General features: G+C 43.6%; 1 protein-coding gene and 1 long non-coding RNA gene across 3 annotated transcripts in view; one reads left to right on the top strand and one right to left on the bottom strand.

Annotated features, from left to right (window-relative positions):
* The window catches only part of ep400 (E1A binding protein p400), a 231,378-nt gene that overhangs the window by 180,516 nt on the left and 26,328 nt on the right, over positions 1-24,534 (top strand). For both annotated transcript variants that reach the window (XM_034169641.1, XM_034169640.1), the window contains 8 exons: positions 8,765-8,918; positions 9,029-9,264; positions 9,348-9,521; positions 21,721-21,768; positions 21,838-21,974; positions 23,795-23,851; positions 23,939-24,017; positions 24,150-24,326. In XM_034169641.1, the coding sequence (XP_034025532.1) occupies positions 8,765-8,918; positions 9,029-9,264; positions 9,348-9,521; positions 21,721-21,768; positions 21,838-21,974; positions 23,795-23,851; positions 23,939-24,017; positions 24,150-24,326 (1,062 nt within the window). The remainder of the gene's footprint in view (positions 1-8,764; positions 8,919-9,028; positions 9,265-9,347; positions 9,522-21,720; positions 21,769-21,837; positions 21,975-23,794; positions 23,852-23,938; positions 24,018-24,149; positions 24,327-24,534) is intronic.
* LOC117510038 lies at positions 729-21,944 on the bottom strand. Its single transcript, XR_004560597.1, has 4 exons — positions 21,818-21,944; positions 13,202-13,213; positions 4,772-4,776; positions 729-741 (listed from the first exon to the last, which is right to left on the bottom strand). It is a non-coding gene; the product is annotated as an uncharacterized LOC117510038 (long non-coding RNA).

Genomic DNA, 24,534 nt, shown 5'->3' with positions numbered 1-24,534 from the left:
CATCAGTCCACAGCACCTTATTCCAAAATGAAGCTGGCTTGTCCAAATGTGCTTTAGCATACCTCAAGCGACTCTGTTTGTGGCGTGTACACAGAAAAGGCTTCCTCTGCATTACAGCATCATACAGCATCTCTTTGTGCAAAGTGCGCTGTATAGTTGAATGATGCACAGACAGTATCTGCAGTAAGATCATGTTGTTGGTCTTTGGAGCTGGTCTGTGGGTTGACTATGACTGTTCTCACCGTCCTTCACTTCAGTTTATCTGAGATTTTTCTTGGTCTGCCACTTCAGGCCTTAACTAGTACTGTGCCTGTGGTCTTCCATTTCCTCACTATGTTCCTCACAGTGGAAACTGACAGCTGAAATCTCTGAGATAGCTTTTTGTATCCTTCCCCTAAACCATGATGTTGAACAATCTTTGTTTTCAGGTCATTTGAGAGTTGTTTAGAGGCTCCCATGTTGCCACTCATTAGAAGAGATGCAAAGAGGGGAAACATTTGCAAATGGCCACCTTAAACACCCTTTCTCTTGATTGGATTCACCTGTGTAAGGTGGTCAAGGGTCAATGAGCTTACAAAACCAATTTTGTGTTCCAATAATTAGTGCTAAATGTATTCAAATCAATAAAAAAAGGGCGCCCAAATTTATGCACCTGCCTAATTTTGTTTAAATAATTATTGCACACTTTCTGTAAAGCCTATAAACTTCATTTCACTTCTCAGATATCAGTGTGTTTGTCTGCTATATGATATTTTTAACTGAAATTTCCGATCTGGACAACGAATTTATAAAGGAAAATCATGAAAATCATCAGGGGGGCCCAAACTTTTACATACAACTGTACTGTAGTCTCATTGCATATAAACTAAAATGTTTCAAACTTTTTTTTTTATTTTGATAATTGACCGCTTCAAAAAGTACAAATGTGGATCTCAAAGTTCATTCCAAAAAAAGCATTTATATTACACTCAGTACTTTGCTATGGCTTCTTTAGAATGAATTCCTTCATCAGTGCGGAGTGGATGTGAACAGCCCGTGGAACTGCTGAGACAAAGAAGAAGAGCCTTTATTGTCATTGTATAAATAAAAGGAAATCCATCATCTGCATTTAACCATCTTAATTACAGTTAGACACAGTCCATTCGCTAGGGGCAGTGGGCAGCCACACTTGGGCACCCAGGGACCAGCTTCAGACGTAGACGCTGCCTTGGTCAGGGACAGAGAAAGGAGGAGACCCTAAATTAGCATCTTTTTAATTGTGGGAGGAAACCCACACAGAGACGGGGAGAACATGCAAACTCCACACAGAAAGGGTGGGAAGCGATCCCACGGCCTTCTTGCTGGGAGGCAACAGTGCTAACCACTAAGCCACCATGCCACCCAAGGTGGCAGGAGGTAAGGTGTTCCTGAAGTCCAGGTTGCTTTGACAGTGTCCTTCAGCTCATCTAGACTGTTGGATTTAGTGTCTCTCCTCCTCCTTTTGACAATGCCCCGCAGAGAATCTACAAGATACTGTGTATGGGGCCAGTCAGGTCCAGTAATCAGACCCGGTACTACTAATTTTGGCACTGTGAGTTGGATGGCAAGTTGGAAATCAGCAACTCCCTGAAGCTAGTCAGCAGATGGAAGCATGAAGTCCTCTAAAATCTCCTGGTAGACGGCTGCATTGACTTTGGACTTACAGTATTTCTCAATTGGTGACACATATTTTCTGAAAGCATGCCTCATACTCTCAGAACTCTACACACAAATCAAAACACACACACACGCTGGGCAAAACCCCTAAATTCTCCTGCAAAATGAATCTTTACTTTCAAAACAATGTTATTTTTTCTCAAAATTGCATTTTGTTTTCAAATGACACACAAACTATCGTATGAACAGACGTTTCTAAGAACCAGCTAATGTGCTGAATGTGAAACACTTGATGGATGGAAAACACTTCTTCTGCACTCATCATAAAGACTGAGGCCTTTCTGTTCAGTGTTACACAGTTGGCTCTCACTGCGGTATTGTATCACTTCCTGTTCCGGAGCACAGCGGTGTTTTTCTGTATCTGTTAGCTGTTTAATCTGCGCAGTTAGATTGATCTAGTTATCTAGATTACGATTTGTTTCCCAGTGTAATCTTTACGTGCCTTAACTAAAGCACTCCTGCTGAATCACCTCTAAATTATTTACACATTATTCACTTTGCGTGTTTTTAGGAATCCGCTAGCTTAGCGTAGCTACTAGCTCTTAGCCGATTTAGCATGGCGGCTTCTCCTGTCTCTCCCGCACTTTTCTGCTCTGGGTGTGAAATGTTTAGTTATTCCTCGGCCTCCTTTAGCAGTAACGGTACTTGTAATAAGTGTAGCTTATTCGTAGCTTTGGAGGCCAGGCTGGGCGAATTGGAGACTCGGCTCCGCACCGTGGAAAATTCTACAGCTAGCCAGGCCCCTGTAGTCGGTGCGGACCAAGGTAGCTTAGCCGCCGTTAGTTAACCCCTGGCAGATCCCGAGCAGCCGGGAAAGCAGGCTGACTGGGTGACTGTGAGGAGGAAGCGTAGCCCTAAACAGAAGCCCCGTGTACACCGCCAACCCGTTCACATCTCTAACCGTTTTTCCCCACTCGACGACACACCCGCCGAGGATCAAACTCTGGTTATTGGCGACTCTGTTTTGCGAAATGTGAAGTTAGCGACACCAGCAACCATAGTCAATTGTCTTCCGGGGGCCAGAGCAGGCGACATTGAAGGAAATTTGAAACTGCTGGCTAAGGCTAAGCGTAAATTTGGTAAGATTGTAATTCACGTCGGCAGTAATGACGCACCGGTTACGCCAATCGGAGGTCACTAAAATTAACATTAAATCGGTGTGTAACTTTGCAAAAACAATGTCGGACTCTGTAGTTTTCTCTGGGCCCCTCCCCAATCAGACCGGGGAGTGACATGTTTAGCCGCATGTTCTCCTTGAATTGCTGGCTGTCTGAGTGGTGTCCAAAAAATGAGGTGGGCCTCATAGATAATTGGCAAAGCTTCTGGGGAAAACCTGGTCTTTTCATTAGTTACTTCATCCAAACCATCAACACGTTTATTAGACCCCATTCCTGCCAGGCTGCTCAAGGAAGTCCTACCATTATTTAATGCTTCAATCTTAAATATGATCAACTTATCTTTGTTAGTTGGCTATGTACCACAGGCTTTTAAGGTGGCAGTAATTAAACCATTACTTAAAAAGCCATCACTTGACCCAGCTATCTTAGCTAATTATAGGCCAATCTCCAACCTTCCTTTTCTCTCAAAGATTCTTGAAAGGGTAGTTGTAAAACAGCTAACTGATCACCTGCAGAGGAATGGTCTATTTGAAGAGTTTCAGTCAGGTTTTAGAATTCATCATAGTACAGAAACAGCATTAGTGAAGGTTACAAATGATCTTCTTATGGCCTCGGACAGTGGACTGACGGGGACTAGCAGGAGAGAGCATATCTCACCCGTGTTGGCCTCTCTTCATTGGCTTCCTGTTAATTCTAGAATAGAATTTAAAATTCTTCTTCTTACTTATAAGGTTTTGAATAATCAGGTCCCATCTTATCTTAGGGACCTCGTAGTACCATATTACCCCATTAGAGCGCTTCGCTCTCAGACTGCGGGCTTACTTGTGGTTCCTAGGGTTTGTAAGAGTAGAATGGGAGGCAGAGCCTTCAGCTTTCAGGCTCCTCTCCTGTGGAACCAGCTCCCAATTCAGATCAGGGAGACAGATACCCTCTCTACTTTTAAGATTAGGCTTAAAACTTTCCTTTTCGCTAAGGCTTATAGTTAGGGCTGGATTGGGTGACCCTGGACCGTCCCTTGGTTATGTTGCTTTAGACGTAGACTGTGGGGGGGTTCCCATGATGCACTGTTTCTTTCTCTTTTTGCTCCGTATGCATCACTCTGCATTTAATCATTAGTGATCGATCTCTGCCCCCCTTCTCGGCATGTCTTTTTCCTGGTTCTTTCCCTCAGCCCCAACCAGTCTCAGCAGAAGACTGCCCCTCCCTGAGCCTGGTTCTGTTGGAGGTTTCTTCCTGTTAAAAGGGAGTTTTTCCTTCCCACTGTGGCCAAGTGCTTGCTCATAGGGGGTCGTTTTGACCGTTGGGGTTTTTCATAATTATTGTATGGCCTTGCCTTACAATATGGAGCGCCTTGGGGCAACTGTTTGTTGTGATTTGGCGCTATATAAGAAAAAAGTTGATTGATTGATTGATTGATTAATGCCATATACCAACACAGTGCAGAGTAGCTCCCTAAACTCTGTAAGTGAGATAGAGTATCTCGTCAATAGTTTTACATCCTCATTGAAGACAACTTTGGATGCTGTAGCTCCTCTAAAAAAGAGAGCTTTAAATCAGAAGTGCCTGACTCCGTGGTATAACTCACAAACTCGTAGCTTAAAGCAGATAACCCGTAAGTTGGAGAGGAAATGGCGTCTCACTAATTTAGAAGATCTTCACTTAGCCTGGAAAAAGTCTGTTGCTCTATAAAAAAGCCCTCCGTAAAGCTAGGACATCTTTCTACTCATCACTAATTGAAGAAAATAAGAACAACCCCAGGTTTCTTTTCAGCACTGTAGCCAGGCTGACAGAGTCAGAGCTCTATTGAGCTGAGTATTCCATTAACTTTAACTAGTAATGACTTCATGACTTTCTTTGCTAACAAAATTTTAACTATTAGAGAAAAAATTACTCATAACCATCCCAAAGACGTATCGTTATCTTTGGCTGCTTTCAGTGATGCCGGTATTTGGTTAGACTCTTTCTCTCCGATTGTTCTGTCTGAGTTATTTTCATTAGTTACTTCATCCAAACCATCAACATGTTTATTAGACCCCATTCCTACCAGGCTGCTCAAGGAAGCCCTACCATTATTTAATGCTTTGATCTTAAATATGATCAATCTATCTTTGTTAGTTGGCTATGTACCACAGGCTTTTAAGGTGGCAGTAATTAAACCATTACTTAAAAAGCCATCACTTGACCCAGCTATCTTAGCTAATTATAGGCCAATCTCCAACCTTCCTTTTCTCTCAAAAATTCTTGAAAGGGTAGTTGTAAAACAGCTAACTGATCATCTGCAGAGGAATGGTCTATTTGAAGAGTTTCAGTCAGGTTTTAGAATTCATCATAGTTCAGAAACAGCATTAGTGAAGGTTACAAATGATCTTCTTATGGCCTCGGACAGTGGACTCATCTCTGTGCTTGTTCTGTTAGACCTCAGTGCTGCTTTTGATACTGTTGACCATAAAATTTTATTACAGAGATTAGAGCATGCCATAGGTATTAAAGGCACTGCGCTGCGGTGGTTTGAATCATATTTGTCTAATAGATTACAATTTGTTCATGTAAATGGGAAATCTTCTTCACAGACTAAAGTTAATTATGGAGTTCCACAAGGTTCTGTGCTAGGACCAATTTTATTCACTTTATACATGCTTCCCTTAGGCAGTATTATTAGACGGTATTGCTTAAATTTTCATTGTTACGCAGATGATACCCAGCTTTATCTATCCATGAAGCCAGAGGACACACACCAATTAGCTAAACTGCAGGATTGTCTTACAGACATAAAGACATGGATGACCTCTAATTTCCTGCTTTTAAACTCAGATAAAACTGAAGTTATTGTACTTGGCCCCACAAATCTTAGAAACATGGTTAGGGTTAGGGTTAGGTCTAACCAGATCCTTACTCTGGATGGCATTACCCTGACCTCTAGTAATACTGTGAGCAATCCTGGAGTCATTTTTGATCAGGATATGTCATTCAAAGCGCATATTAAACAAATATGTAGGACTGCTTTTTTGCATTTACGCAATATCTCTAAAATCAGAAAGGTCTTGTCTCAGAGTGATGCTGAAAAACTAATTCATGCATTTATTTCCTCTAGGCTGGACTATTGTAATTCATTATTATCAGGTTGTTCTAAAAGTTCCCTAAAAAGCCTTCAGTTAATTCAAAATGCTGCAGCTAGAGTACTGACGGGGACTAGAAGGAGAGAGCATATCTCACCCATATTGGCCTCTCTTCATTGGCTTCCTGTTAATTCTAGAATAGAATTTAAAATTCTTCTTCTTGCTTTAAGGTTTTGAATAATCAGGTCCCATCTTATCTTAGGGACCTCGTAGTACCATATCACCCCAATAGAGCACTTCGCTCTCAGACTGCGGGCTTACTTGTAGTTCCTAGGGTTTGTAAGAGTAGAATGGGAGGCAGAGCCTTCAGCTTTCAGGCTCCTCTCCTGTGGAACCAGCTCCCAATTCAGATCAGGGAGACAGACACCCTCTCTACTTTTAAGATTAGGCTTAAAACTTTCCTTTTTGCTAAAGCTTATAGTTAGGGCTGGATCAGGTGACCCTGAACCATCCCTTAGTTATGCTGCTATAGACGTAGACTGCTGGGGGGTTCCCATGATGCACTGTTTCTTTCTCTTTTTGCTCTGTATGCACCACTCTGCATTTAATCATTAGTGATCGATCTCTGCTCCCCTCCACAGCATGTCTTTTTCCTGGTTCTCTCCCTCAGCCCCAACCAGTCCTAGCAGAAGACTGCCCCTCCCTGAGCCTGGTTCTGCTGGAGGTTTCTTCCTGTTAAAAGGGAGTTTTTCCTTCCTACTGTAGCCAAGTGCTTGCTCACAGGGGGTCGTTTTGACCGTTGGGGTTTTACATAATTATTGTATGGCCTTGCCTTACAATATAAAGCGCCTTGGGGCAACTGTTTGTTGTGATTTGGCACTATATAAAAAAAATTGATTGATTGATTGACACTGACTACACACAGTACACACATCAGTGTGTGTCAGATACTTTAGAATATTGTTTTTATACTCAGAACACACAATTACACAGCAACAATATATTTTCTTTTTCCCACAAAAACAAAGTACACAGTGAACATCTCAACCAACGCAAAGCAACAGAAGAACTTACTGTATAGAGTTACAGTAAAAAACAAACTGAGCTGTATCGTCTCTTCTGTTTGGGTTGGGCCACAGCGCCTCAGATTATTTCTGTGCAGGACACGGTCCAGTGTTGATCGTCTTTACCCGATCAATACTTTGAAGTGTCTCATTGTTTTCTGTTACTTTTCTTTGTATTTGCAGTAACATGATGGTGTTATTTTCTAGGCCCGTGTTCATGATTTCAGTTTCCTGTTCTGGAGACAGAAGACCTTCCCGACCACCTCGTGTTGGTGATCTTTCAGTTCTGCAATTCAAACAGTGATACTGTGTAGCAGTACAAAGTAGGAATACATTTCCCAAATACTTGAAACGTACTTTATTTTTACAGTCCACAGGCAGTACTGTACTACTGTACTCACTAAGTACTGTCCTGATATGCAGTACTGCAGTCTTCTTGTGAGAGTAGATTTCTTACCTGTTGTCATTGGGTGAAGTCCAGATGATGGAGCTCCAGTGGACCTGCTCTAATCTGGCTGGACTCTTTGCCTCCCTCATTGTTAGACCACACGGTCAGCCAAAGTGTCTCTGACCTCAGCAGAGACTACAGTCCTTGGCTGTCCTTGTCCTCCTTATCCCCGTCGTCTCGCTCCTCTGCCTCTGTTTCCAGTGTTGCCATCCATCGCTCCAAAACAGAGCAACTCACCTGTTGCCCTTTTCTGCTGAAGCTCTGATTGTTCATAGTAAAAGTGTGTGGGCACAAAATTTAAACAGTTGACTGGTTGTATACCTGTGGAATAATGTCAAATTAAAGAGTTAGTATCGAACTTAAACAACCGAGAGCGACCCGCTCCATGTTTGTCCATGTGATGAGTCAGAGAGCACAGCAGGACAGGTCACTGTAGAGCTTTAAATGACAGTGTATTCCTTGTGACAACAAGAGATTTTCTTCATAAAAATTGTGCCAAATGCAGAGAACTGTGTGTAGTGTTCTGAATAAAAGTGCGTTTTAGAACTGTAGTTTGAGTGTAATGCAGGAATTGTGCTTGTCGTTGATGAGAGTTGGTTCGGGGGGTTTTGGTCCAGGAGGAACATTGTGACTCAAGTACTAGGATTTGTGTGTAAACAACTGTGAAACCTGTAATAAAACACAGTTGACCAAAACCAGTAAAAGGACATGACATCTCAAATGATCACTGAGGGTGGGAACATCACACTGGACTGTGTTTCTTGACTTTGATTTCCAAATAAAATGCAAAATTTACTTTCATTTGAAAAGAGTTTGGACCACTGCGTATGTCCAGTCCTGTTTCTCCTTAGCCCAACTCTCTGTGCGTGGTGGCTCCAGTCCACTTCTTGTGAAGCTCCCCGAGTTCTTGAATCCTTGTTCCTTCATCCTTGTTGCTTGTGCATCTTTTCCAACCACACTTCACCCTCCCAGTCAATTTTCCACAAACATACTTTGATCTGGCACTCTCTGAACAGCCGGCCTTTTCAGCAGTGACCTTCTGTGTCTGACCCTCCCTGTAGAGGGCGCCAATGAGTGTCTTCTGAACAGGTCAGCGGTCTTCCCCATGATCGTGGATGTGTGGACTGAACCAGACTGACACATTCATCATTCATTACACAACAAAAATAATGAGTTACTCAAAACTAACATTTTCTTCTTTATTTTGTTTTATGATGGAATTATCAAAATTAAAATAAAAAAAAATCATAAAACATTGTAGTTTATGTGTGATGGGTCTAGAATATATATAGAAAAATTTCGAATTGATCTAATTTTGCACATTCCCAGATCCCATTCTGGGAACAGCTCAGTATGTTTACATGCCTGTCTCCTCTCACACAGCTTTGGACTCCGCCCACGCCGCCGCAGGATGATAACGACATTTACATAGATTCTGTGATGTGTTTGATGTACGACACCACACCAATTCCAGAGTCCAAACTGCCTCCAATCTACATCCGGAAGGAGCACAAGCGGCTCAAGATGGACCCCTCAGGTGTGTAGACTGGACTCAGCAGACTGAGACACAAACAAGATTAAAGACAAAAGAAGAAGAAAGCCAGGTGGGTCAATCTTAGTTGTGATGATAACGTTATTCTTCCTCAGCTGCAGCCAGGAAGAAGAAGAAGGGTCACGGGGAGGCAGTCATTCCTCCACGCTCCCTCTTTGAGAAGGCCAGCATGCTGAAGGTTCGCCGCGAGGGTAAGGACCAGAAGAAGAACTTCTCCCTCAAGCAGCAGGCTCCCTTTGCCAAGCCCCTGCCTTCACTGGTTAAACCTGCCATGGAGACGGGTCAGGACAATCCAGAGTGGCTGATCAGTGAGGACTGGGCTCTGCTTCAGGTACCGGCTCCTCTAACTCGCTGTTGGCACACTGAAGGCCACCTAAATCATGGAGAGATAAATGCCTCTGCTGTCCTTAACAGGCTGTAAAACAGCTGCTGGAGCTGCCACTCAACCTGACCATTGTGTCTCCTGCACACACGCCCAACTGGGACCTGGTGAGCGACGTGGTCAACTCCTGCAGCCGCATCTATCGCTCGCCAAAGCAGTGCCGCAGCCGCTACGAGAATGTCATCATTCCCAGAGAGGAGGGCAAGGTAACCAGGGGCCCAGGGTGCTTCCTTTACATCCACTGCAGAAAGACAGCAGCATCACAGGAAGTCTACATCTCTCTGATAGAAGTCTACATCTCTCTGATAGAAGTCTACATCTCTGATAAGAAAGCTACAACTTTCTGATAGGAAATCTACATCTCTCTGATAGGAAGTCTACATCTCTCTGATAGGAAGTCTACATCTCTGTGATAGGACGTCTACATCTCTCTGATGGGAAGTCTACATCTCTGTGATACGAAGTCTACATCTCTATGATAGGAAGGCTACATATTTCTGATAGGAAGGCTACATCTCTGTGATAGGAAGGCTACATATTTCTGATAGAAGTCTACATCTCTGATAAAAAAGCTACAACTTTCTGATAGGAAATCTACGTCTCTCTGATAAGAAGTCTACATCTCTCTGATAGGAAGTCTACATCTCTCTGATAGGAAGGCTACATCTCTGTGATAGGAAGGCTACATCTCTGTGATAGGAAGGCTACATCTCTGTGATAGGAAGTCTACATCTCAGTGATAGGAAGTCTACATCTCTGTGATAGGAAGTCTACATCTCTGTGATAGGAAGGCTACATCTCTATGATAGGAAGGCTACATCTCTGTGATAGGAAGGCTACATCTCTGTGATAGGAAGGCTACATCTCTGTGATAGGAAGTCTACATCTCTATGATAGGAAGGCTACATATTTCTGATAGGAAGGCTACATCTCTGTGATAGGAAGGCTACATCTCTGTGATAGGAAGGCTACATCTCTGTGATACGAAGTCTACATCTCTGTGATAGGAAGGCTACATCTCTGTGATAGGAAGGCTACATCTCTGTGATAGGAAGGCTACATCTCTGTGATAGGAAGTCTACAGATTTCTGATAGGAAGGCTACATCTCTGTGATAGGAAGGCTACATCTCTATGATAGGAAGGCTACATCTCTATGATAGGAAGGCTACATCTCTGTGATAGGAAGGCTACATCTCTATGATAGGAAGGCTACGTCTCTGTGATAGGAAGGCTACGTCTCTGTGATAGGAAGGCTACGTCTCTGTGATAGGAAGGCTACGTCTCTGTGATAGGAAGGCTACGTCTCTGTGATAGGAAGGCTACGTCTCTGTGATAGGAAGACTACGTCTCTGATAGGAAGTCTACATATTTCTGATAGGAAGGCTACATCTCTGTGATAGGAAGGCTACATCTCTGTGATAGGAAGGCTACATCTCTGTGATAGGAAGTCTACATCTCTATGATAGGAAGGCTACATATTTCTGATAGGAAGGCTACATCTCTGTGATAGGAAGGCTACATCTCTGTGATAGGAAGGCTACATCTCTGTGATAGGAAGGCTACATCTCTGTGATACGAAGTCTACATCTCTGTGATAGGAAGGCTACATCTCTGTGATAGGAAGGCTACATCTCTGTGATAGGAAGGCTACATCTCTGTGATAGGAAGGCTACATCTCTGTGATAGGAAGGCTACATCTCTGTGATAGGAAGGCTACATCTCTATGATAGGAAGGCTACATCTCTGTGATAGGAAGGCTACATCTCTATGATAGGAAGGCTACATCTCTGTGATAGGAAGGCTACATCTCTGTGATAGGAAGTCTACATCTCTGTGATAGGAAGTCTACATCTCTGTGATAGGAAGTCTACATCTCTGTGATAGGAAGTCTACATCTCTGTGATAGGAAGGCTACATCTCTGTGATAGGAAGGCTACATCTCTGTGATAGGAAGTCTACATCTCTGTGATAGGAAGGCTACATCTCTGTGATAGGAAGGCTACATCTCTATGATAGGAAGGCTACATCTCTATGATAGGAAGGCTACATCTCTGTGATAGGAAGGCTACATCTCTGTGATAGGAAGGCTACATCTCTATGATAGGAAGGCTACGTCTCTGTGATAGGAAGGCTACGTCTCTGTGATAGGAAGGCTACGTCTCTGTGATAGGAAGGCTACGTCTCTGTGATAGGAAGGCTACGTCTCTGTGATAGGAAGACTACGTCTCTTTGATAGGAAGACTACGTTTCTCTGATATGAAGACTACGTTTCTCTGATATGAAGTCTACATCTCTGATAGGAAGTCTACATTTCTGTGATAGGAAGTCTACATCTCTTACAGGAAGTATATATCTCTGATAGGAAGTCTACGTCTCTCTTACAGGAAGTCTACGTCTCTGTGATAGGAAGGCTACGTCTCTGTGATAGGAAGACTACGTCTCTATGATAGGAAGTCTACATATTTCTGATAGGAAGGCTACATCTCTGTGATAGGAAGGCTACATCTCTGTGATAGGAAGGCTACATATTTCTGATAGGAAGGCTACATATTTCTGATAGGAAGGCTACATCTCTGTGATAGGAAGGCTACATCTCTGTGATACGAAGTCTACATCTCTGTGATAGGAAGGCTACATCTCTGTGATAGGAAGGCTACATCTCTGTGATAGGAAGGCTACATCTCTGTGATAGGAAGTCTACATATTTCTGATAGGAAGGCTACATCTCTGTGATAGGAAGGCTACATCTCTGTGATAGGAAGGCTACATCTCTATGATAGGAAGGCTACATCTCTGTGATAGGAAGGCTACATCTCTGTGATAGGAAGGCTACATCTCTGTGATAGGAAGGCTACATCTCTGTGATAGGAAGGCTACATCTCTATGATAGGAAGTCTACATCTCTGTGATACGAAGTCTACATCTCTGTGATACGAAGTCTACATCTCTGTGATACGAAGTCTACATCTCTGTGATAGGAAGGCTACATCTCTGTGATAGGAAGGCTACATCTCTGTGATAGGAAGGCTACATCTCTGTGATAGGAAGTCTACATATTTCTGATAGGAAGGCTACATCTCTGTGATAGGAAGGCTACATCTCTATGATAGGAAGGCTACATCTCTATGATAGGAAGGCTACATCTCTGTGATAGGAAGGCTACATCTCTGTGATAGGAAGGCTACATCTCTGTGATAGGAAGGCTACGTCTCTGTGATAGGAAGGCTACGTCTCTGTGATAGGAAGGCTACGTCTCTGTGATAGGAAGGCTACGTCTCTGTGATAGGAAGGCTACGTCTCTGTGATAGGAAGACTACGTCTCTTTGATAGGAAGACTACGTTTCTCTGATATGAAGACTACGTTTCTCTGATATGAAGACTACGTTTCTCTGATATGAAGTCTACATCTCTGATAGGAAGTCTACATTTCTGTGATAGGAAGTCTACATCTCTTACAGGAAGTATATATCTCTGATAGGAAGTCTACGTCTCTCTTACAGGAAGTCTACGTCTCTGTGATAGAAAGTCTACGTCTCTGTGATAGGAAGTCTACGTCTCTCTGATAGGAAGTCTACGTCTCTGAGATAGGAAGTCTACATTTCTGTGATAGGAAGTCTACATCTCTCTTACAGGAAGTATATATCTCTGATAGGAAGTCTACGTCTCTCTTACAGGAAGTCTACGTCTCTGTGATAGAAAGTCAACATCTCTATGATAGGAAGTGTACATCTCTCTCATGGGAAGGCTACACAGTTGCGTCAAAAGGTTGGACACACTTTCCCATAGAATTTTGTGGGAAAGTGTGTGCCTTTGGCTGGACAGATTCCAGTCTAATTAACATATTCCTTGTATTCTTCCAAACATTCTGGGTGGAATAATGCTGACGTGTCTCTTTAACTAGCTGGCTGGCTTGCTGTTGTAGGAGCTTCCACACAGAGAGCAGGCTGAGCGGGTTGACCCCGCCTCCTGCTGAGGCTCAGACTGTGTCCCAGTTCAGCGAAGGCTGCTGTTGTCATTCGTTTGCATCCTGAGTGATGCGCTGCTGCTAGCTGTGTTGGTAGTTTTGCCACAGTGCGATAGCCTCGACAAGACAAAGTTTGCATTGCAGTTTCCTCATGTTTAATGCTTCATTTACTGTAGTGTGTGAAATCAAGAGTTTTGATACTTTCAGCTTTCCTGACATGTCAACGTGACCTCAGGGTGTCCGCCATTGATTCAGGTCAGCAACAAGGACTTTCTGCTGTCTGCTGGATTACAGCCGAAAATGAGCAAAAGAATTTCAGTATAATTGATTCAGGAATTTTAAGAACTGATTTTACTGACTCACTGATTATTGTCAGAAAATCAGTTTTTTTTCCACCCTTATTAAGTTGCTGACATTACTATGTGTCCGCGAATGGCCTCCGGGAATCTGAAAGTAGTCCTGCCGGGTCTCTGATCTGAGGAATCAAAACACTGTTGTGCTCCTCACAGCTGGACCAGCGGATCCTAAATCTGCCACCAACAGCTATGTCCAGTAAAAATCTAAAACTCCATCCATCAATCAATCAATCAACTTTTTTCTTGTATAGCGCCAAATCACAACAAACAGTTGCCCCAAGGCGCTCCACATTGCAAGGCAAGGCCATACAATAATTATGAAACACAGTCTACGTCTAAAGCAACATAACCAAGGGATGGTCCAGGGTCACCCGATCCAGCCCTAACTATAAGCCTTAGCGAAAAGGAAAGTTTTAAGCCTAATCTTAAAAGTAGAGAGGGTATCTGTCTCCCTGATCTGAATTGGGAGCTGGTTCCACAGGAGAGGAGCCTGAAAGCTGAAGGCTCTGCCTCCCATTCTACTCTTACAAACCCTAGGAACTACAAGTAAGCCTGCAGTCTGAGAGCGAAGCGCTCTAATGGGGTAATATGGTACTATGAGGTCCCTAAGATAAGATGGGACCTGATTATTCAAAACCTTATAAGTAAGAAGAAGAATTTTAAATTCTATTCTAGCATTAACAGGAAGCCAATGAAGGGAGGCCAACATGGGTGAGATATGCTCTCTCCTGCTAGTCCCCGTCAGTACTCTAGCTGCAGCATTCTGAACCAACTGAAGGCTTTTTAGGGAACTTTTAGGACAACCTGATAATAATGAATTACAATAGTCCAGCCTAGAGGAAACAAATGCATGAATTAGTTTTTCAGCATCACTCTGAGACAAGACCTTTCTGATTTTAGAGATATTGCGTAAATGCAAAAAGGCAGTCCTACATATTTGTTTAATATGCGCTTTGAATGACATATCCTGATCAAAAATAACTCCAAGATTTCTCACAGTATTACTAGAGATCAGGGAAATGCCATCCAGAGTAACGATCTGGTTAGACACCATGCTTCTAAGATTTGTGGGGCCAAGTACAATAACTTCAGTTTTATCTGAGTTTAAAAGCAGGAAATTAGAGGTCATCCATGTCTTTATGTCTGTAAGACAATCCTGCAGTTTAGCTAATTGGTGCGTATCCTCTGGCTTCATGGATAGATAAAGCTGGGTATCATCTGCGTAACAATGAAAATTTAAGCAATACCGTCTAATAATACTGCCCAAGGGAAGCATGTATAAAGTGAATAAAATTGGTCCTAGCACAGAACCTTGTGGAACTCCATAATTAACTTTAGTCTGTGAAGAAGATTCCCCATTTACATGAACAAACTGTAATCTATTAGACAAATATGATTCAAACCACCGCAGCGCAATGCCTTTAATACCTATGACATGCTCTAATCTCTGTAATAAAATTTTATGGTCAACAGTATCAAAAGCAGCACTGAGGTCCAACAGAACAAGCACAGAGATAAGTCCACTGTCCGAAGCCATAAGAAGATCATTTGTAACCTTCACTAATGCTGTTTCTGTACTATGATGAATTCTAAAACCTGACTGAAACTCTTCAAATAGACCATTCCTCTGCAGGTGATCAGTTAGCTGTTTTACAACTACCCTCTCAAGAATCTTTGAGAGAAAAGGAAGGTTGGAGATTGGCCTATAATTAGCTAAGATAGCTGGGTCAAGTGATGGCTTTTTAAGTAATGGTTTAATTACTGCCACCTTAAAGGCCTGTGGTACATAACCAACTAACAAAGATAGATTGATCATATTTAAGATTGAAGCATTAAATAATGGTAGGACTTCCTTGAGCAGCCTGGCAGGAATGGGGTCTAATAAGCATGTTGATGGTTTGGATGAAGTAACTAATGAAAATAACTCAGACAGAACAATCGGAGAGAAAGAGTCTAACCAAATACCGGCATCACTGAAAGCAGCCAAAGATAACGATACATCTTTGGGATGGTTATGAGTAATTTTTTCTCTAATAGTCAAAATTTTGTTAGCAAAGAAAGTCATGAAGTCATTACTAGTTAAAGTTAATGGAATACTCAGCTCAATAGAGCTCTGACTCTTTGTCAGCCTGGCTACAGTGCTGAAAAGAAACCTGGGGTTGTTCTTATTTTCTTCAATTAGTGATGAGTAGAAAGATGTCCTAGCTTCACGAAGGGCTTTCTTATAGAGCAACAGACTCTTTTTCCAGGCTAAGTGAAGATCTTCTAAATTAGTGAGACGCCATTTCCTCTCCAACTTACGGGTTATCTGCTTTAAGCTACGAGTTTGTGAGTTATACCACGGAGTCAGACACTTCTGATTTAAAGCTCTCTTTTTCAGAGGAGCTACAGCATCCAAAGTTGTCTTCAATGAGGATGTAAAACTATTGACAAGATACTCTAACTCCCTTACAGAGTTTAGGTAGCTACTCTGCTCTGTGTTGGTATATGACATTAGAGAACATAAAGAAGGAATCATATCCTTAAACCTAGTTACAGCGCTTTCTGAAAGACTTCTAGTGTAATGAAACTTATTCCCCACTGCAGGGTAGTCCATCAGGGTAAATGTAAATGTTATTAAAAAATGATCAGACAAAAGGGAGTTTTCAGGGAATACTGTTAAGTCTTCTATTTCCATACCATAAGTCAGAACAAGATCTAAAATATGATTAAAGTGGTGGGTGGACTCATTTACTTTTTGAGCAAAGCCGATAGAGTCTAATAATAGATTAAATGCAGTGTTGAGGCTGTCATTCTCAGCATCTGTGTGGATGTTAAAATCGCCCACTATAATTATCTTATCTGAGCTAAGCACTAAGTCAGACAAAAGGTCTGAAAATTCACAGAGAAACTCACAGTAACGACCAGGTGGACGATAGATAATAACAAATAAAACTGGTTTTTGGGACTTCCAATTTGGATGGACAAGACTAAGAGACAAGCTTTCAAATGAATTAAAGCTCTGTCTAGGTTTTTGATTAATTAATAAGCTGGAATGGAAGATTGCTGCTAATCCTCCGCCCCGGCCCGTGCTACGAGCATTCTGACAGTTAGTGTGACTCGGGGGTGTTGACTCATTTAAACTAACATATTCATCCTGCTGTAACCAAGTTTCTGTTAGGCAGAATAAATCAATACGTTGATCAATTATTATATCATTTACCAACAGGGACTTAGAAGAAAGAGACCTAATGTTTAATAGACCACATTTAACTGTTTTAGTCTGTGGTGCAATTGAAGGTGCTATATTATTTTTTCTTTTTGAATTTTTATGCTTAAATAGATTTTTGCTAGTTATTGGTGGTCTGGGAGCAGGCACCGTCTCTACGGGGATGGGGTAATGAGGGGATGGCAGGGGGAGAGAAGCTGCAGAGAGGTGTGTAAGACTACAACTCTGCCTCCTGGTCCCAACGCTAGACAGTCACAGTTTGGAGGATCCCAAAAAATTGGCCAGATTTCTAGAAATGAGAGCTGCTCCCTCTAAAGTGGGATGGATGCCGTCTCTCCTAACAAGACCAGGTTTTCCCCAGAAGCTTTGCCAATTATCAATGAAGCCCACCTCATTTTTTGGACACCACTCAGACAGCCAGCAATTCAAGGAGAACATGCGGCTAAACATGTCACTCCCGGTCTGATTGGGGAGGGGCCCAGAGAAAACAACAGAGTCCGACATTGTTTTTGCAAAGTTACACACCGATTCAATGTTAATTTTAATGACCTCCGATTGGCGTAACCGAGTGTCATTACTGCCGACGTGAATTACAATCTTACCAAATTTACGCTTAGCCTTAGCCAGCAATTTCAAATGTCCTTCAATGTCGCCTGCTCTGGCCCCCGGAAGACAATTGACAATGGTTGCTGGTGTCGCTAACTTCACATTTCTCAAAACAGAGTCGCCAATAACCAGAGTTTGATCCTCGGCTAGTGTATCGTCGAGTGGGGAAAAACGGTTAGAGATGTGAACGGGTTGACGGTGTACACGGGGCTTCTGTTTAGGGCTATGCTTCCTCCTCACAGTCACCCAGTCAGCCTGCCTTCCCGACTGCACGGGGTCTGCCAGGGGGGAACTAACGGCGGCTAAGCTACCTTGGTCCGCACCGACTACAGGGGCCTGGCTAGCTGTAGAATTTTCCACGGTGCGGAGCCGAGCCTCCAATTCGCCCAGCCTGGCCTCCAAAGCTACGAATAAGCTGCACTTATTACATGTACCGTTACTGCTAAAGGAGGCCGAGGAATAACTAAACATTTCACACCCAGAGCAGAAAAGTACGGGAGAGACAGGAGAAGCCGCCATGCTAAAACGGCTAAGAGCTAGTAGCTACGCTAAGCTAGCGGATTCCCAAACAGGGAATCCGACACTAGACAGGCTGTGGAGCAGCACAGGTAACGCACGACAACAGTGCTAAAATAAAATAAAAATCCACTAGACAGGCTGTGGAGCAGCACAGGTAACGCACAACAACAGTGCTAAAATAAAATAAAAATCCACTAGACAGGCTGTGGAGCAGCACAGGTAACGCACGACAACAGTGCTAAAATAAAATAAAAATCCACTAGACAGGCTGTGGAGCAGCACAGGTAACGCACAACAACAGTGCTAAAAAATAAAATAAAATAAAATAAAAATCCACTGGACAGGCTGTGGAGCAGCACAGGCAACGCACGACAACAGTGCTAAAACAAAATAAAAATCCACTAGACAGGCTGTGGAGCAGCACAGGTAACGCACGACAACAGTGCTAAAATAAAATAAAAATCCACTAGACAGGCTGTGGAGCAGCACAGGCAACGCACGACAACAGTGCTAAAACCATCCATCCATCCATTTTCTTCCGCTTTATCCTGGAGTCGGGTCACGGGGGCAGCAGCTCAAGCAAAGCCGCCCAGACCTCCCGAACCACACACACCTCCCCCAGCTCCTCTGAGGGAACCCCAAGGCGTTCCCAAGCCAGCCGAGAGATGTAGTCCCTCCAGCATGTCCTGGGTCTTCCCGGGGGCCTCCTCCCAATGGGACGTGCCCGGAACACCTCTCCAGCGAGGCGTCCAGGGGGCATCCGGAAAAGATGCCCAAGCCACCTCAACTGACTCCTTTCGATGTGGAGGAGCAGCGGCTCGACTCCTAGCTCCTCCCTAGTGACCGCGCTCCTCACCCTATCTCTAAGGGAGCGCCCAGCCACCCTGCGGACGAAACTCATCTCGGCCACTTGTACTCGCGATTTCGTTCTTTCCAAGCATTCATGATATGCACACTCTTAAGGCTATGAAATTGGGCTATTAGTAAAAAAAAAAAAAAAAGTAGAAAAGGGGGTGTTGACAATAATAGTAGTGTGGCATTCAGTCAGTGAGTTTGTCAATTTTGTGGAACAAACAGGTGTGAATCAGGTGTCCCCTATTTAAGGATGAAGCCAGCACCTGTTGAACATGCTTTTCTCTTTGAAAGCCTGAGGAAAATGGGACGTTCAAGACATTGTTAAGAAGAACAGCGTAGTTTGAATAAAAGTTGATTGGAGAGGGGAAAACTTATACGCAGGTGCAAAAGATTATAGGCTGTTCATCTACAATGATCTCCAATGCTTTAACATGGACAAAAAAACCAAAGACGCGTGGAAGAAAACAGAAAACAACCATCAAAATGGATAGTAGAATAACCAGAATGGCAAAGGCTCACCCATTGATCAGCACCAGGATGATCAAAGACAGTCTGGAGTTACCTGTAAGTGCTGTGACAGTTAGAAGATTCCTGTGTGAAGCTAATTTATTTGCAAGAATCCCCCGCAAAGTCTCTCTGTTAAATAAAAGACGTGCAGAAGAGGTTACAATCTGCCAAAGAACACATCAACTGGCCTAAAGAGAAATGGAGGAATATTTTGTGGACTGATGAGAGTAAAATTGTTATTTTTGGGTCCAAGGGCCGCAGACAGTTTGTGAGACGACCCCCAAACTCTGAATTCAAGCCACAGTTCACAGTGAAGACAGTGAAGCATGGTGGTGCAAGCATCATGATATGGGCATGTTTCTCCTACTATGGTGTTGGGCCTATATATCGCATACCAGGTATCATGGATCAGTTTGGATATGTCAAAATACTTGAAGAGGTCATGTTGCCTTATGCTGAAGAAGACATGCCCTTGAAATGGGTGTTTCAACAAGACAATGACCCCAAGCACACTAGTAAACCAGCAAAATCTTGGTTCCAAACCAACAAAATTAATGCCTCGCAGATGTGAAGAAATCATGAAAAACTGTTATAAAACTGTTATACAAATACTAGTTTAGTGATTCACTGGATTGCTAAAAAAGCAGTTTGAACATAATAGTTATAATAGTTTTGAGTTTGTAGCGTCAACAGCAGATGCTACTATTATTGTGAACACCCCCTTTTCTACTTTTTTTACTAATAGTCCAATTTCATAGCCTTAAGAGTGTGCATATCATGAATGCTTGGTCTTGTTGGATTTGTGAGAATCTACTGAATCTACTGGTACCTTGTTTCCCATGTAACAATAAGAAATATACTCAAAACCTGGATTAATCTTTTTAATCACATAGCACTACTATTATTCTGAACACTACTGTAGATCGATCGGTAAATCGAGAGCTTTGCCCCCCTACTCAGCTCTCTCTTCACCATGACGGTCCGATACAGCGACCGCATCACTGCAGATGCTGCACCAATCTGTCTATCAATCCCACGCTCCATCCGTCCTTCACTCGTGAACAAGACCCCGAGATACTTAAACTCCTCCACTTGAGGCAAGGACACTCCACTGACCTGAAGAGGGCAAAGCACCTTTTTCCGGTCGAGAACCATGGCCTCGGATTTGGAGGTGCTGATTTTCATCCCGGGCGCTTCACACTCGGCTGCAGTCCGCCCCAGTGTATGCTGAAGGTCCTGATTTGACGAAGCCAACAGAACCACATCGTCCGCAAACAGCAGAGACGAGATTCTGTGGTTCCCAAACCAGACCCCCTCTACACCCTGGCTGCGCCTAGAAATTATGTCCATAAAAATAATGAACAGAACCGGTGACAAAGGGCAGCCCTGGTGGAGGCCAACATGCACTGGAAACAGGTTTGACTTACTACCGGCAATGCGAACCAAGCTCCTGCTGCGGTCGTACAGGGACCGGATAGCCCTTAGCAAAGGACCCCGGACCCCGTACTCCTGGAGCACCCTCCACAGGGTGCCCCAAAGGACACGGTCGAATGCCTTCTCCAGATCCACAAAACACACGTGGACTGGTTGGGCGAACTCCCATGAACCCTCGAGCACCCGATGGCGCGTGTAGAGCTGGTCCAGTGTGCTACGACCAGGACGAAAACCACACTGCTCCTCCTGAATCCGAGGTTCGACCATCGGTCGAATTCTCCTCTCCAGTACTCTGGAATAGACCTTACCGGGGAGGCTGAGGAGTGTGATCCCCCTATAGTTGGAACACACCCTCCGGTCCCCCTTCTTAAACAGAGGGACCACCACCCTGGTCTGCCAATCCAGAGGCACTGTCCCCGATCGCCACGCGATGTTGCAGAGGCGTGTCAGCCAAGACGGTCCCACAACATCCAGAGACTTAAGGTACTCAGGTACCTTAAATCAGGTACTCAATCTAAAATCAAATCAGTTTCATTTATATAGCGCCAAATCACAACAAACAGTTGCCCCAAGGTGCCTTAAGGCAAGGCCATACAATAATTACGGAAAAACCCCAACGGTCAAAACGACCCCCTGTGAGCAAGCACTTGGCAACAGTGGGAAGGAAAAACTCCCTTTGAACAGGAAGAAACCTCCAGCAGAACCAGGCTCAGGGAGGGGCAGTCTTCTGCTGGGACTGGTTGGGGCTGAGGGAGAGATCTAAAACTCATTCACTCTGAATCTTTATTCAATTGGTATTTTAAAAACCATTTTTCTGAAGATTGTGATTTTTAATCTCCTTGCCACCTAACTGCAGTGTTTTTTCTTTGTGTTGTTAAAATGTGCCTCATGAAAGCTGTGTCATAAATAGACCTGAGCTTCCACTCCACCTAAAACGTGTTGCTGATGTTTTCAGCTCGTGTACGACGCCAACCCCAAGAAGAAAACCAAGAGCATTTACAAGGTACGCTGCAGTCTGCGTCTTTGGCTGCATGTTGAGTTCCCAGCCTGACCTCTGTCTGTCTGTGTACAGTCCAAGAACAGCCGCCCTCTGAGGACCTGTCAGATCTACACGCAGGACGACAACGCCACTCACATCCAGCTCTACAACAGCCGCTTCGAACTCATGAAGATCATCGCCAGCAAGAGGAGCCCACCCATCAAACCGCTGTGAGCCCTGACAGTCCTCTGTCTGTCTGTCTGTCAGGCTTGCACACTTCATCATATAGAAGTCAACAATTCTGCTTCATTTTCTTCAGCTTCAGAAAAAGGAGCACGACAGGCCACGTGCTATAGAATACCAGAAACCTTTTTAATTTCATTATGTCACTAAGCTAAATGCCAGCATTCACAACAGTGTCTCACAGAATGACACAAACACAAGAACAAACATGATGTGCACACTGCATCCTATAAGTATTCATAGCACTTCAGTTTGTCCACATTCTTACGTTACAGCCTTATTCTAACATAGATGAAATAAATTTTTCCCCTCAAAACTCTACCCACAACACCTCATAATGACAACATGCAAAAAGATTGTTTGAAATTTTTGGCAAATTTATTAAATATTAAAAAACCTTAATAAATCACATGTGCATAAATAAGTATTCACAGTCTTCGCCATGAAGCTCAATGTTGAGTTCATGTGCCTCCTGTTTCCACTGATCATCCTTGAGATGTTTCTACAGCTTGATTGGAGTCCACCTGGGGTAAATTCAGTTGATTGGACATGATTTGGAAAGACACACGCCTGTCTACATATAAGGTCCCGCAGTTGACAGTCAGAGCACAAACCAAGCATGAAGTCAAAGGAATTGTCTGTAGACCTCAGAGACAGGATTGTCTGGAGGCACAAATATGGGGAAGGGTACAGAAACATTTCTGCTGCTTTGAAGGTCCCAGTGAGCACAGTGGCCTCCATCATCTGTAAATGGAAGAAGTTCAGATCCACCAGGACTCTTCCTAGAGCTGGACGCCCGTCTAAACTGAGCAACCAGGGGAGAAGGACCTTAGTCAGGGAGGTGACCAAGAACCCGATGGTCACTCTGTCAGAGCTCCAGCATTCCTCTGTGGAGAGAGGAGAACCTTCCAGAAGGACAACCATCTCTGCAGCAATCCACCAATCAGGCCTGTATGGTAGATTGGCCAGATAGAAGCCACTCCTTAGTAAAAGGCACATGGCAGCCCACCTGGAGTTTGACAAAAGGCACCAGAAGGACTCTCAGACCAGAAGAAACTAAATTCTCTGGTCTGATGAGACAAAGATTGAACTCTTTGGCGTCATGTTTGGAGGAAACCAGGCACCATCCCTACAGTGAAGCATGGTGGTGGCAGCATCATGCTGTGGGGATGTTTTTCAGCAGCAGGAACTGGGAGACTAGTCAGGATTGTGGGAAAGATGAATGCAGCAACATATAGAGACATCCTGGATGGAAACCTGCTCCAAAGCGCTCTGGACCTCAGACTGGTTCATCTTTCAGCAGGACAATGACCCTAAACACACAACCAAGATATCAAAGGAGTTTCTTCAGGACAACTCTGTGAATGTCCTTGAGTGGTCCAGTCAGAGCCCAGACCTGAATCTGACTGAACATCTCTGGAGAGATCTGAAAATGTCTGTGAACCAACGCTCCCCATCCAACCTGATGGAGCTTGAGAGGTGCTGCAACGAGGAATGGACCAAATAAATTTGCAAAAAAAACAAACAAAAAAAAATTCAAATTCATGTTGTCATTATGGGGTGTTGTGGAATTTTGAGGGGGAAAATGAATTAACTCAATTTTGGAATAAGCTGTAACATAACAAAATGTGGAAAAAGTGAAGTGCTGTGAATATTTTCAGGATAAACTTTACAAACAAAAATCCACTCTGGACTTGGTTTAATAAATGCAACAAAAATACCATAAAATCTAATAAAAAATCTAATAAAATCAACTTTGGGAACTCATGAAACAATGAAACAATTTTCCTTCTTTTTTTTTTCCCAGCTTGGGCTTGAACCCATTCCAAAAGAATCCCAAACACGCCTCGGTCCTGGCAGAAAGGTGTGTTTCATTTTGATGTTTTTGCGTAATTGTCATTTAAATCCTAAACACAATAAAAAAGTTACTTTATTTGTGGTGTTTTTTCAGTGGGATTAGCTACGACAAGCCTCTGCCTCCCATTCAGGTGGCGTCTCAGCGTGCCGAAAGGATTGCCAAGGAGAAAAAGGTGATGTCCAGACTGTTGTGTATATATGTGTCCGTGCGCTGCGGCAGGTCTTTAATTCAGCCAAAATTTTCCATGTCTTTCTCATGTTTAAGTCATTGTAACAGACCTGATTGTTTGTGTGTGTGTTTCCAGGCACTTGCTGAGCAGCAGAAGGCTCAGCAGCTGGCCCAACAGCAGCAGCAGGCTGGAGCCCCCCAGCCCCAGGCCACACCCGGCCAGACCCCGACCTCTGCTGCCGGCCAGGCTCAGGCAGCGGGTGTCTCTGCTGCAGTGGGCGGAGCCACTGCGGTACCCAATACGGCTGTGCTGGTGAGAAATACGGCACTGATTTCATTTACCCAATGTCATCTCACATGCCACGTTAGCATTCATCCTAAATCCACGTCTGTGGTGCTAAAATCAGAAATGGCCAACTGGACTGTGGTCCAGATCTGCAGCCCAAGAGGCTTCCATGCAAACTTTTGATGTGAGGAAAATCACGCTGGTCTGTCCTTGATTGCACCATGTAGGGCAACAA

This window comes from Thalassophryne amazonica, chromosome 5, assembly GCF_902500255.1.
Source record: "Thalassophryne amazonica chromosome 5, fThaAma1.1, whole genome shotgun sequence".
In the NCBI taxonomy this organism is placed as follows: Eukaryota; Metazoa; Chordata; class Actinopteri; order Batrachoidiformes; family Batrachoididae; genus Thalassophryne; species Thalassophryne amazonica.
This window is presented reverse-complemented; position numbering and strand designations above follow the sequence as displayed.